Source organism: Arabidopsis thaliana, chromosome 4 (genome assembly GCF_000001735.4).
Source record: "Arabidopsis thaliana chromosome 4, partial sequence".
NCBI classification, from domain to species: Eukaryota; Viridiplantae; Streptophyta; class Magnoliopsida; order Brassicales; family Brassicaceae; genus Arabidopsis; species Arabidopsis thaliana.
Genome location: NC_003075.7, coordinates 14,502,207 through 14,514,630, shown reverse-complemented (window position 1 = coordinate 14,514,630; position 12,424 = coordinate 14,502,207). Strand labels below are relative to the sequence as shown.

Here is a 12,424-nt window from a genome sequence, read left to right as displayed (position 1 = left end):
ACAATAAACGTTATTATATTTTTACAGTTACTCCCCATAACTTTGTAAAAAGTAAAGAAAAGCCCCAAACAGAGAGAAACGACCACGTAAGAGTGGTTTGGATCACTAAACTCGAATCGTCATCTTCATCGATCGATATGCGACACATCATCTTCATCGTCATGTTCTGTCTTGCAAAGTTCAAACCTTTTTACAAATCAGACAAAACCCAACAATTAATGAAACAATGTCAAAAACGGCTAATTTTCTCAGCCTGAGATCCAATCCTCTACCTCCGATTTTCTCCTCCACCGGAAACTCTCCTTTCCTCCGAGCTTCCTCGGCTCTGAATCTTCCGACAACTGCTTCGAAACCTTTCCACAGTTGGATTCGTGCTTCTTCACGTCGCCGGTTGGTTCTCGGTGGTTTTGGCGGCGCTTCTTTGTGGATGAACAACAATATGTCCGGTAAATTTGGCGGTAAATCTTTCATTGCTTCCGCTAGGCAGACCAATCCTTCTCCCGTCGAACAGGTCTCTTTACTCTCTTTAGTTAATTGTTCAAAGTTTGTACCTTTAGGGATTCAGAAATCGAAATGTCGTTTAATTGGTCAAAGTTTGTAGCTTTATGAAATTTGAACTCTTTTGCTTGGTTTTAGGCGTTGAATAAGGTGGATTGGCCAGAGACTTTCCCTTTCAAAGAAGAAGATTTCCAGAGATACGATGAGTAAGATACAACAATTCCAAGCTTTTGTTATTGTCTTGCTCTGTTTTCTTATCTTAAAGGCATGCTTGAGCTATATTTTTGCTTTGGGACATACTTAGATCTTGTTGACTTGTGTCCTAAGGTCGTCTGATTCAACATTCTACGAAGCTCCAAGGTTTGTGACACACATTGATGATCCAGCTATAGCTGCATTGACAAAGTATTACTCCAAGGTTTTGCCTCAGAGCGATACTCCAGGAGTGAGCATACTCGATATGTGTAGCAGTTGGGTATGTACTAAATCCAAATCCTTTTGATCTTTTTTAGTTTCTGTTGAGAAATCTCTCAAGTTAAGAGTATTGGCTGTTATGATGTTACATAGGTCAGTCATTATCCACCGGGGTATAGGCAAGAACGAATAGTTGGAATGGGTATGAATGAAGAAGAGCTTAAGCGAAATCCGGTAAAGAAGATTCAATATTATGTATTGTACTACTTAGAGATGAGATGGATCGTCATATCATAGGATCTAATACTCTCTTTCAGGTTCTCACCGAGTACATAGTCCAAGACTTAAATCTCAATTCAAATCTGCCTTTTGAAGACAATTCTTTCCAAGTTATAACCAATGTGGTATGTGGTATGACCAAACTTTCTCATTTATCTCTTAACTGAGAACCTCAAGTTCTTACAAATTTATATGTTTCTTGGTATTTCATTAATAGGTAAGTGTGGATTATCTTACAAAGCCGCTTGAAGTGTTCAAGGAAATGAACAGAATCCTTAAGCCCGGAGGACTCGCTCTAATGAGGTTCTCTCTAAAATGAACCTATCAAGTCTTGTGAAACCGTAATGATGATATACATATTCGCATGGTTTCAACCTGATCACTTCCTTTTTCTTTGCAGCTTCTCGAACCGTTGCTTCTTTACTAAAGCAATCTCGATATGGACATCAACTGGCGACGCAGATCATGCTCTCATTGTTGGATCATACTTTCACTACGCCGGAGGATTTGAAGCTCCTCAGGTATTTCTGTATATTTCATCAACACTCCTTCTCAGAGAAAGCCTTCTAAGAGATTCCTTTACTCTTTCTTTCTGATGAATTCGTTTCAACTTTTGATCAATCCAGGCCGTTGATATATCTCCAAATCCAGGGCGTTCAGATCCTATGTACGTTGTTTACTCTAGAAAACTCCCCATGGTTTAAACCTGAGATCCAAGCACATCATGTATACACATAGTAGAGACCGAGGAAACTAATTCTTCGATTAAGACAAGGGAACTTCTGAAATCTTGTTTATAAAGAATGTGCCACTCTCTCAACACTAATAACAATGTCATATAAAGAATCTGAAGCCAGATTCGCAAATTTGACGATAATACTTTTCTTCGAGAACTGGATTCTCTTTTCACAGATCATGGAGCCAACACTTCAACTCAAGAGAAACATGTCCTGGAATCCCATCAACGGTTCTTCTTACAATGGCTCTGTGGTATTGAGGTGGGCCATGAGGAGCATTCAAGTATTTGAAACTAATGTAGAAGATTGCATTCCCAGCCATCAACTTTTCATTTGACTCCACAGCTTCACGAGTCTCTACAATGACCTTCATTATCTGCAGCGGCACAGACTCGAGCCTCATGTCTCCTTCCCACATCGAGTATAATGCGATTTCAGTGTATAGATTAAGCCAGTTGTGTTCTCGGATCTCTGATTCTTGCACCTCATAAAACTGATCTTACTCACTGCATGGCATCAAAATATCATCCGATATCCACTTAGGTAGATAGCCTTTGTAGAAACCATCAATAGCTTCGTCATTCCATCGCTTTGTTCTCCAGTACCTTTTTACAACATTTTCCAGCATCAGCAACATTATGATAACAAAAAGAACAATCAACTAATCAAAACCATAAAGCAATTCACCTTGAATCTTTGGTTTAATTCTACAGACTTCAGTCAGTATCCTCAGGTCTTCATCTTTCTGACATGTAGCTCTCGTAACACGTGTCTGGAAAGTGAAACGTGAATCGTTGGATGGATCAACAGCCTCAGCAATTATATGGTAAGTCATAAGGGCACAGAATCTAGAATTATATTTATCTACGTGTATCAACTCAAGGTTTGAGCCCTGAAATCAGTGGTAGAGACAAATATTTATCTACGTGCATCAACTCGTCAACTTTCCGTTTGCGCATCGGTGGTTCGTCGACTGCTTCCATATCCTAAACAAAACTCTAGATGACAGCAATACCTAATCCATGAGATACAAATAATCACTTTGTAATTAACGCCTAAAATAAATTTTAGGGTTTTTTCGTCGCCGGTTTTGTAGATTGTCCCATGATGAATATTACGGCGTCGTTTAGAGTTTATGTCCCTAAAACCAAATTTATTTTCATACTTGTGTAAATAGGATTCAATCATAAACTTCAAACTAATAAAAATTCTGACACCATGTCTACTTTAATATGTTTGCAAAATCCTCTTTTTCACTCATTGATGGAGATTCATGAGTAAAAAAACACTGTATTTTGCTTTAGAAAAAAAGAGAGAGAGTCTACAACTGTATCATTTCAGATTATTATATATGGTTCAATGTCAATTAAATAATGTAATACAGTAACAAAGAAGGTATTTCTAAGTGCATTGATGCTATTAACGTACTACCATGAACCCAAGAAGAAAACACTTATATAAATGTATCATATTATTTATTATCTTCAGTTTCATAACTGATATAAACGTAATAGCTAGCCCAACTAGGTTAATATTTTCCCTTACATTTGCCATAATTATTGTATCATATTTCTGAGGACTTATAGGATCATATTTTTTTTTAATGTTTAAGGATGAGTTCTCGTCTCGCTTCTCACATTATTCTGAGGACTTCACCGGCTACTGGCAATGTAAGACACGTAAAATGAAGCTGAAGTGGGCTACCTTATTTAGAATCTCCCTCGCCGTGGCCAAGTGACTCAACTTCGCATCTCTCTTCTCCACCAGAAACCCTCGGACTATGTTATTGAACTCGTGGCCGCCACCATTAGTCATGAAGTCAACCAGTGCAGCTTGTGCTGCCCCCAAAATAGGGTTCGCCACAGATTCAATGCTCCATCCACTGTACACTCTCCCTTGAAAATCCATGAGCGCCACTCCAGACGGAGACTTGCTATACGGCGCGTACGATCGGTTAGCCGCCTTTAGAGCCCTGCAGCTTAGATGGTTACAAATTTCGGAATCTAGGCAGTCTCTGATGGGATTGGGATTAATGAGGGTGAGGCCGTTATTGCGATTTTCGTCGAGAAGGCGAGCGAAGAAGTATTTCGGGACCTCATTGTAGAGGGACAAATATTTTTGCGGAAGGTAGGTCGAAAGAGACATGTCGCGCTGGCGGGATGGGTCCGTGATCAAGAGTTTGGTACTAGACGCATTTCGGATTTCTTGAAGAAGTTGGCAGCAGTGGGGACATGGAGGGTCGAAGTAGGAGCCGTTTGAGGAGAAGGCTAAGCAGTTGAGTGTTCGCTCGTTGTTGAGGGCGAGATGGACGACAAGGAACTGCCCGGCGTGGATGGAGTGGAGAGGAGACAAACCTGGTAATTCCACATTGACGCCTAAGAAGGTCCGACCTGATGATCCTCGGCCGACGGCTACGAGGGGTGACTGCGAGGGTAGAGCCTGAGCGAGTGGAAGCGCCCGATTGATCAGCGGCAAAAGGGTTTCGGGCTCGAAAGGGCCGGAGGATTCTGCTTCTGTTGGAGTGAGAGCGGCATAAGGGTTTGGGGGTTGTGCCATTGTCTTTGTCTTAATTCGGGTTGTGTTGTTGGATTTTATGTTGAGAGAGTGGAAAAGAGATAAGAAGAGGAGAAGCAAAATCTTAACTTATTTATAGCCGGTCTGGTGTGTGTTGTGTTGTGTCGTGTGCATTTAGTATCGTACTTTTTAAATGGTGTTTACGTCAATCTTCAATCACATACGCAATCCACACTACACATATATATATAAAAAAAGAAGGTGATTGTGACTCTTATATTCACTATCAGAAAGACTTATGATAGACTCAACCATCTTTTTAAAAACTAGAAAACTACTTTAGATGATAGTAATGTAAAAAAGAGATGTAAAATATGGTTTAATAGTCTTAAATTACTCTTAATTAATAACATTTTGATAGTTTTATTATATAGTTATATATAGAAAACTAAAAGATTTTATTTTTCACAAATTGCTTGTTCATGCATATGAATTGTACCTTTTAAGATGGTGTTAACGTCATTCACATACTGTATGTAACACGCACAAGATAATCAAAAGGTGATTGCGACTCTTATTAGGAATCACTCTGGATTATTTACAAACGATTTTTTAACCAAAGTAGCTAGGATTATTTTTGTAGTTTCGCAGAATGATCTAGATGTGGTGAAGACGAGATTGTAGTAAAATATGGCTCAATAGTCTTTAGCTCTTAATAGAAATATTATAATGGTTATATAGATGGAAAAAAATTAAGAAATTTATTCGTGAGATGCTAGTTATCAAATGTGCATGCATGGTAGACTGTAGCAATTAGCTAGCATAGTGGGTTCGTGGTGAATTACAGTTTACATTCAAAATAACATCCAATCTAGAATGTGTTTTGAGTTACTGACGATAATCAAGTCCATCATAATTCATACATATATGTAATTGAAATTGCAAACAATTATATATAATATGTGTCGTGTACATGTGTTGAATGTTTTTTGACAGGGTGTGTTTACGTATGTAAACAAACAATCACATCCGTACACAAGATAACAAAATATAAACGAGACTCTGAGTGGTATACACTAATAATACTCATATGACTCATGAAACGTTTTCAAATCAATTTACTTTGCTTGTAATTATGATTACTTAAAAAGCGTAAGTATTAGTTTAGTAGTTTAGTAGAAAGTAATGTACTAAAGCGTGTAGAAAATAATTCAATGGTCTTAATTAGTGACATTTTCATAGTATGAATAGGAAAATAAACAGAATTTGGGAAAAAAAGATGAACCATTCTACTAATTAACATAAAAGCATCCCAAGTAAAAAAGAAACAATCAAGACCTTAAATTCAGAAAGTTATATAACTACTACAGAACTGAAAAAAATAGATTATTACCGATTCATTTCATCATCCAATAGTTTATGTTGTCAAAAAAAGAAACTGATCTAGTGGCTGACAAATGGACTTGGTTGAGAAACCACAAGTCGATAATGACGTGAACATGTCAGAGAAGTCACTTTTATGTTTCAGCAAGTCTCAACCTTTAATCACTTTATTTTCTCTAACTCTGACTAGGACTTCTAACGTAACGTCTTACATGAGGTTACTAATCTTCGAAGAACTATTGCTAATACTTGACGCAATTTGTTATTTCTTAGGATTGGTTTAAGGGGAAATGATACATGCTTGTGTACTGAGACTTTTTTTAGGGTTCGAAAAATAAGTTGTTTCCATCTTTTTCTGTAAAAATTATTCAACGATGAACTTCAAACTAAAATATCCATGTAGATACTGGGAAATAATTTGCCCTTACATTATTATCACTAACTTTTTTTAATAATATTTTAAACTATTATAAATCATATTTCTTTTGTTGAGTTATAGTCTCGTTTCCCACATTAGTGTGAGGACTTATTTGCAATGTAAGACCCTGAAAATGCAGTCGGGGTCGGCTATCTTCTCTAAAATCATCCTCGCAGTGGCCTCTTGACTCAACACCCCACATTTCTTCTCCACCAGCACCGCTTCGACGATATTTTTGAACTCTTGGCCATCGCCATTAGCCACGAAGTCAACCAGTGCGGCTTGTACTGGCCCCAAACTAGTGTTATGCGCCACACTTTCCATGTACCCTCCACTGTACACTTTACCTCGGTGATCAATCAGCGCCACTCCCGACGGACACTTGCTATCCGGCGCGTACGATATGGTCGCCGCCTTTAGAGCCCTGCAATTGAGATGGTTACAATGCTCGGAATAACTGCAGATATCCATGTAGAGACTGTGATTTATGAGTTCGATGCAGTTAAAGTTCCGCTCGAGAAGGCGAGGGACGTTTGCCTGGGAGATTAATCCTTGCGGAAGGAAGGTCGAAAGATTCATGTATGTTCCTTTCTGACCGGTTGGGTTCGTGAGCAAGATTTTGGTATCAGACATATCTCTGATTTTATGAAGTAATTGGCAGCAGTGGCCGCATGGCTCCTGGAAGTAGTAGCCGTTAGTGGAGATGGCTATGCATTCGAGTTTTTGCTCGAAGTGGAGGGCGAGGTTGGCGAGAAGGAACTGTTCGGCGTGGATGGAGTGGTCAAGAGGCAGACCTGGTAATTCCACATTGACGCCAAAGAAGGTCCGACCTGATGATCCTCGGCCGACGGCTACGACAGGTGATCCGGAGATTTGAGCTCGAGTGTGTGGAATCGCACGATTGATCAGCGGACTAAGGTTTTGAGGGGTGAAAGCGCCGTAGGATTCTGTTTCTATATGATTGAGCATGAAGCGCATGGGCTGTGCCATTGTCTCTGTCTTTTTTCGGGTTGTGAATTGTTGTGGGATTTTATGTTGAGAGATTGGAAAAGTGATGAGAAGAGGAGGAGCAATGTCTTAACTTATTTATAGCCCGTGTTGTGTCGTGTCGTGTGCATATAGAATTGTACTTTTTAATTGGTGTTTACGTCAATCGTCAATCACATGTGCAACCGACTCTACAAAACAAAATAAAAAGGTGACTGTGACTCTTAAAATTCTTTATCAATAAGACTCATGAACCATCTTTTCAAAACCATGTCGATAGTAATGTAATGAAGAGATGTAAAATATGGCTCAATAGTCTTAATTACTCTTAATTAATAACATTTTGATAGTTTTATATTATATTGTTATATAGATGAAAACTATAAGATTTTTTTCAACAAATTGCTAGTTGATCATATTGAATTGTACTATTAAAATGGTGTTAATGTCATTCACATACGTACATAACCAGCTGCACTACATAATCAAAAGGTGATTGTGACTCTTATTAGGATCCACTCATGGATGACTTAAGACTTTGACTTACAAACGATTCTTTTAGCAAAGTAACTAGGATTGTTTTCGTAGTTTAGCAAAAACTAGATGTGGTGAAGAGAGGAGTTTAGTAAAATATGGCTCAATAGTCTTTAGCTCTTAGTGGTATGAATAGTAATAGATGACAAAAATTAAGAAATTTATTTCGTGAAATGCTAGTTCAAATGTGGTCGGTAGATTGTAGCATAGTCATGACTCATGACTTCGTGGTGTTACAGTCTATATTCAAATCCAATATAGAAAATGTGTTTGCTTACAATATTCAAGTCCAGCATACGTATATATATTTTCGATTTTTGAAATTGCAAACTTAGTTATAAATAAAATGTGCTGTGTGCATGTTGAATGTTTTTGACAGGGTGTGATTACGTATGTAAACAAACAATCACATGCGTACACAAGATTACAAAATATAAACGAGAATGTGAGTGGTATATACACTAAAAAGATAATGACTCATGAACCGTTTTCAAATCAATCTACTTTGCTTTAAACTTGTTACGATTACTTTAAATTAGTTAGTATTGCTTTAGTAGTTTAGTAGAAAGTAATGAACTAAAGCGTGTAGAAATTAATTCAATGGTCTTAATTTTTCATGGTAAAATACATTGATTCTGCTATGATTGGGAAATAAGTTTCTTGAGGCATAAGAAAGTGAAGAAATTCATACTGACATATAGAATTAGTAACTTTGGTTACTTGTATTCATTGTTTATGTTTATTAATACTAGTGGACCAAAATAGCGTTTGCGTTTTAAAGAGCGTTTGCGTTTTAAAGTGGTTGACTTGACAGAGAATTCGTTTATTACGGTTGAGACTTGAGAGAGAAAGAGAGGGAAGGACAAAATGGAGGAGTGGATTCCACTATTCGACATTTTCTTGAAGAGTCCATCTCCGGAGGCTGAGGCTTCGCTGTGGTTAGACCAGGCTTCGAACCTTTTTTCTTCCTCCTCCTCTGCGGCGGCGCCGATCAACCGGAGCTCGTTTGTTTCATTGCTGAAGAAACAATGCGATCAGAATTCATCTCCGGTTACGAAGAAGTAATACCCAGATTTCAATTTGGATTTTTGTTTTGTTTTTCTATATGTTCTGGACCGATTTGGGTTGCTGATGAAATTGTTTTTGTTTCTCCGTTAGGGTTCTTTTCATTGAGACATTACCGAACATGGTTCAGTCAAAGATTCTATCTTTTCTTCTTTTCGAGTATCAGAGGTTTTGCGTTAGTGATTTGGTTTGGCTGGCTAGAGAAATGTTGGGTAGTGGTGGTAATAAAGTTGTCGATTTCTGGGTTCAGAGAGATGCACATAACCTGCTCGACAGAATTCCTAAACCAAAATTTGAATGGATATCTAATCTAGATTTGGATTCAGCTGATGAAGACAGCATGAAGCAGGTATTTGACTCTGTACCTGATTGGCTCAGTGAGAAACTTGGTTCTGCTGGTACAATTCTTCCATGGCTTCCTGTATCCTGTGATGATGTAGATTCAGAAATGCTGGTTGTTGATTCTTGGAATGGGAAGGAGATAACTCAAATCAAAGAGGATATGGAAGAAGATCAGAGAGAAGTTGTGCATAACATTGATCATACCATGACTGTTGGGTTACAAGCTCATGATCATGAAATGGCTGTGAATCTTAGAGCTCAGATTTCGAACTTTGAGTCTACTTCTGAAGTTTTAACCTTGTGTAACGACATTCGGAGACTTTGCTTGGAGAAGGGTAAGGACTCTTTGAGAGTTTTGGCTTTGATTGAGCCTTGGAATGCAGATGATGAGACTGCTGCAGTTTTACTTTCGAGTTTGCATAATGGAAGTGAGGAAGAAGAGCTTGGTTGGCCAAGCCATGTTCTATGTTCGATCGTGCTTCCAAAGTTTTTGTCTCTTGAGAAGTCTGCCTCTCGTGTGCTGATGTCTTCAACAATCGAGTTTTGCAAGATCCACCAAAGAGCAGCTGAGTATGCATTGGTGTTCCCTTTAATACTCAGGAAAGAAGGGATAAACAATTTCATTTGTGAGGTGATTTCAAGGGTTTTGAAAGAGTGCTTGCACTTGGGTCAAATCTCTGGTTTTTGCCAGAAGTTGCTTTGTGGAAGAACACAAGAGCGGAGGTTTATGTTCCTTCCCTGCCATCGAGATCTCATATCGGATGAACTGACATGGAATGAATATCTGTTTATCCTTTTCCAGAACATATTGATCCATGGCATCCCTTTATCCCAAGATTCCGTCGATTGTCTTGTTTCCAAGGTTCAGGAGTTGGCGGAAAGGTATTCGAAATCGCTAAAATTTGGAAACTTCTTGCTACATTTTACTGCCAAATGTGCTCCGATGCTACAGGCTCATAAGTATCAGCTGATCGAATCAGTTAAGTGCACCAACAGTCTAGTTACAAAATCTATCCTATCGAAACTCAATGCCCTGTAGATCCTATAGCTCAAGTCCAGGTAATTCAAACAATCCTCTGTGGGTTGACATCTGGAGCCTTTGTCTTGTCTCCGAACTTGGTGGTTTAAGAACAGTTAAGGTAAATTTGAAACTTGCCTCTGGGATACAATAGCTTTGAAGCTGGAGAAATAATTGCATCAGCAGCAAGATTGTAGAATGTGGATATTGATCCCTGTAATAAGAGGAGTTGTTCAGACCAAATTTAGTCAATAGAGCAGAAGAGTTTAGTTAATAGAGAAGCTCGACAAGTCCGCAACCGGACACTTAACTTCAAGAAACATGTGCTGCGGATGCCCATCTATGGGTCCTCTTACCTCAGCTCGGTCATCTTCGGTCAGACCACAGTCCCTGAAGCTAATGTAGAAGATTGCATCCCCGGTTGGCTCCATGGCTTCACGAGTTTGAACAAGAACGACCTTCTTGATCTCCAGAGGTGCAGCAAGCTTGAGCTTTGTCTTGGAGACAAAAGACAAGTTAGGCATAAAAATTAACAACCAACATTATTGTTTACACATTGTATGACCAAAAGCCAGAGGCATGTGAAACAGAAAAACAAACCAAAAACAATATCATTATTTAAGGGTTAAGATCTTCAGTATGTTACATTGCAACATCAAATAAAGAAAATAGAGCGGCTCACAGATCCATGAGCAAACACTTAAACTCAAGACAAACATGTCCTGGAATCCCATCGACGGTTCTTCTTACAATGGCTCTGTGATCTTGAGGTGGACCATGAGGAGTATTGACACCCCTAAAACTAATGTAGAAGATGGCATTCCCAGCCTTGAGCTTTTCCTTTGATTTAAAATCTTCACGAGTTCGTACAAGGACATTCTTAATCTGCAGCGGCACACAAGACTTGAGCCTCATGTCTCCTTCCCACAGCGAGTAAGACGCAATCTCAGTGTATAGTTGAAGCCAGTTGTGTTCTCGGATGTCTGACTCTTGCACCCTATAAAAGTGATCTTGCTCACTGCATGACATCAAAGTATCATCCGAAATCCACTCAGGTAGATTGCCTTTGTAGATATCATCAATAGCTTCGTCATTCCATCGCTTTATTTCGTCTCCAGTACCTTTTTAAAACACTTTCCAGGATCATCAAGATTATGATAACAAAAAGAGAACAACCCACTAATCAAAAGCAGAAATTCATTCACCTTGAATCTTTGGTTTAATTCTACAGACTTCAGTCAGTATCCTCAGGTCTTCATCTTTTTGACATGTAGCTCTGGTAACACATGTCTGGAAAGTGAAACGTGAATCGTTGGCTGGATCAACAGCCTCAGCAGTAATGTTGTAAGTCATAAGCGCACAGAATCTAGAATTATATTTATCGACGTGCATCAACTCAAGGTTTGAGCCCTGAAATCAGAGGTAGTAAAGAAGATAAAGAAGAATTCAGTAAAAAAATACAAGTAGTGTGGTTAGACCAAGATGAGAATTTTTAACCTTTTGAAAGTTGTACCAATGGAGTCCCACTCTAGCACAAATGCCAACAATGTCACCACGAAGGTCATCATTGTTGGCACATTTGTACACATAAAGTGAACTAGTCGGAATACGTATGTCAACATCAAATCCCTGCATGCGAGAATTATTATCAAAAGTCACACATGAACAAGTTGAGATCAGGGAAGATCCTGTATATATATGTATATCTTTACGTCGGATTCGCGAATTTGGCGATAGAACTCTTTCTCCAAAGCCGGGTCAACCTGATCATCATCATCTTCGTCAGTCCATCCAGATGGTGGATCGTTATGTACAGCGTCAGACAATTCTTCTTTCGATATAAAACTGCTACTAAATACATCGTCATTATCATCATCTTCGTCAGTCCATCCAGATCCAGATGGTGGATGTTTATTTAACCATTCTTCTTTCGATATAAAACCGCAACTAGATACATCATGAGATACGGTGGTTTCTTCAATGCGCAGCGGTCGATCGACTGCTTCCATATCCTAAAACAATTTCAGTCGATTTTCATATTCGAAATTACAAATCCAGAAAGCTGTGGCTTCAAAATTTCAAAACACTGAAGCGAATTGACCATAAGAAAATAGATCTACGATGGCTAAAATAAAAGTGAGAAGCAGATTTCATGAACCTGGTAATCGTCGTCTTCGTCGATTTGGCGGATGGCAACGGAGACAAGTAGAAAGGCAATAAATATTCAGATAAACG

At 38.7% G+C, this 12,424-nt stretch overlaps 5 protein-coding genes across 8 annotated transcripts; 2 read left to right on the top strand and 3 right to left on the bottom strand.

Annotated features, from left to right (window-relative positions):
- Positions 1-42: 42 nt before the first annotated feature.
- On the top strand, positions 43-2,669 carry AT4G29590 (S-adenosyl-L-methionine-dependent methyltransferases superfamily protein). Its single transcript, NM_119104.4, has 8 exons — positions 43-511; positions 637-704; positions 826-973; positions 1,066-1,146; positions 1,230-1,316; positions 1,409-1,494; positions 1,592-1,712; positions 1,818-2,669. Exons 1-8 carry the CDS (start codon positions 227-229, stop codon positions 1,893-1,895), a joined length of 954 nt encoding a protein of 317 aa, NP_194688.1. The 5' UTR covers positions 43-226; the 3' UTR covers positions 1,896-2,669.
- On the bottom strand, positions 2,143-4,484 carry AT4G29580 (Cytidine/deoxycytidylate deaminase family protein; the record flags this gene model as incomplete). Of its 2 annotated transcripts, NM_001160802.2 has the most annotated exons (6): positions 2,143-2,533; positions 2,616-2,739; positions 2,855-2,914; positions 2,970-3,069; positions 3,155-3,226; positions 3,592-4,484. In NM_001160802.2, the coding sequence occupies 6 exons, from the start codon at positions 4,482-4,484 to the stop codon at positions 2,445-2,447; spliced, it is 1,338 nt and encodes a 445-aa protein (NP_001154274.1). The 2 variants fall into 2 exon arrangements, with proteins under 2 accessions (NP_001154274.1, NP_194687.1); NM_119103.1 differs by lacking the exons at positions 2,143-2,533; positions 2,616-2,739; positions 2,855-2,914; positions 2,970-3,069; positions 3,155-3,226 and having other exon boundaries at positions 3,588-4,484.
- A 1,664-nt stretch (positions 4,485-6,148) lies between these two features.
- On the bottom strand, positions 6,149-7,284 carry AT4G29570 (Cytidine/deoxycytidylate deaminase family protein). The gene has a single exon (NM_119102.3). The coding sequence runs from the start codon at positions 7,231-7,233 to the stop codon at positions 6,352-6,354; it is 882 nt and encodes a 293-aa protein (NP_194686.1). The 5' UTR covers positions 7,234-7,284; the 3' UTR covers positions 6,149-6,351.
- A 1,331-nt stretch (positions 7,285-8,615) lies between these two features.
- Positions 8,616-10,758, top strand: AT4G29560 (fanconi anemia group E protein FANCE protein). The gene is made up of 2 exons (NM_119101.4): positions 8,616-8,825; positions 8,923-10,758. The coding sequence occupies exons 1-2, from the start codon at positions 8,632-8,634 to the stop codon at positions 10,208-10,210; spliced, it is 1,482 nt and encodes a 493-aa protein (NP_194685.1). The 5' UTR covers positions 8,616-8,631; the 3' UTR covers positions 10,211-10,758.
- A 25-nt stretch (positions 10,759-10,783) lies between these two features.
- AT4G29550 (hypothetical protein (DUF626)) lies at positions 10,784-12,419 on the bottom strand. 3 transcript variants are annotated; one of them, NM_119100.1, is made up of 5 exons: positions 12,348-12,419; positions 11,902-12,201; positions 11,687-11,818; positions 11,395-11,599; positions 10,784-11,310 (listed from the first exon to the last, which is right to left on the bottom strand). In NM_119100.1, exons 2-5 carry the CDS (start codon positions 12,196-12,198, stop codon positions 10,868-10,870), a joined length of 1,077 nt encoding a protein of 358 aa, NP_567829.1. In that variant the 5' UTR covers positions 12,199-12,201; positions 12,348-12,419; the 3' UTR covers positions 10,784-10,867. The 3 variants fall into 3 exon arrangements, with proteins under 3 accessions (NP_567829.1, NP_001328164.1, NP_001328165.1); NM_001341972.1 differs by having other exon boundaries at positions 11,902-12,419; NM_001341973.1 differs by lacking the exon at positions 12,348-12,419 and having other exon boundaries at positions 11,687-12,250.
- Between the last annotated feature and the right edge of the window lie 5 nt (positions 12,420-12,424).

Excerpts from the sequence above, each read along its gene's own strand:
- AT4G29550 (NM_001341972.1), bottom strand. The coding sequence starts at position 12,198 with ATGGAAGCAGTCGATCGACCGCTGCGCATTGAAGAAACCACCGTATCT. Across the intron at positions 11,819-11,901 it reads GCCAAATTCGCGAATCCGAC|GGATTTGATGTTGACATACG; the intron begins GTAAAGATATAC and ends TCTCGCATGCAG. Across the intron at positions 11,600-11,686 it reads ATTGGTACAACTTTCAAAAG|GGCTCAAACCTTGAGTTGAT; the intron begins GTTAAAAATTCT and ends CTCTGATTTCAG.
- AT4G29570 (NM_119102.3), bottom strand. The coding sequence starts at position 7,233 with ATGGCACAGCCCATGCGCTTCATGCTCAATCATATAGAAACAGAATCC.
- AT4G29560 (NM_119101.4), top strand. The coding sequence starts at position 8,632 with ATGGAGGAGTGGATTCCACTATTCGACATTTTCTTGAAGAGTCCATCT. Across the intron at positions 8,826-8,922 it reads TCATCTCCGGTTACGAAGAA|GGTTCTTTTCATTGAGACAT; the intron begins GTAATACCCAGA and ends TTTCTCCGTTAG.
- AT4G29590 (NM_119104.4), top strand. The coding sequence starts at position 227 with ATGTCAAAAACGGCTAATTTTCTCAGCCTGAGATCCAATCCTCTACCT. Across the intron at positions 705-825 it reads GATTTCCAGAGATACGATGA|GTCGTCTGATTCAACATTCT; the intron begins GTAAGATACAAC and ends TTGTGTCCTAAG. Across the intron at positions 1,713-1,817 it reads GAGGATTTGAAGCTCCTCAG|GCCGTTGATATATCTCCAAA; the intron begins GTATTTCTGTAT and ends TGATCAATCCAG.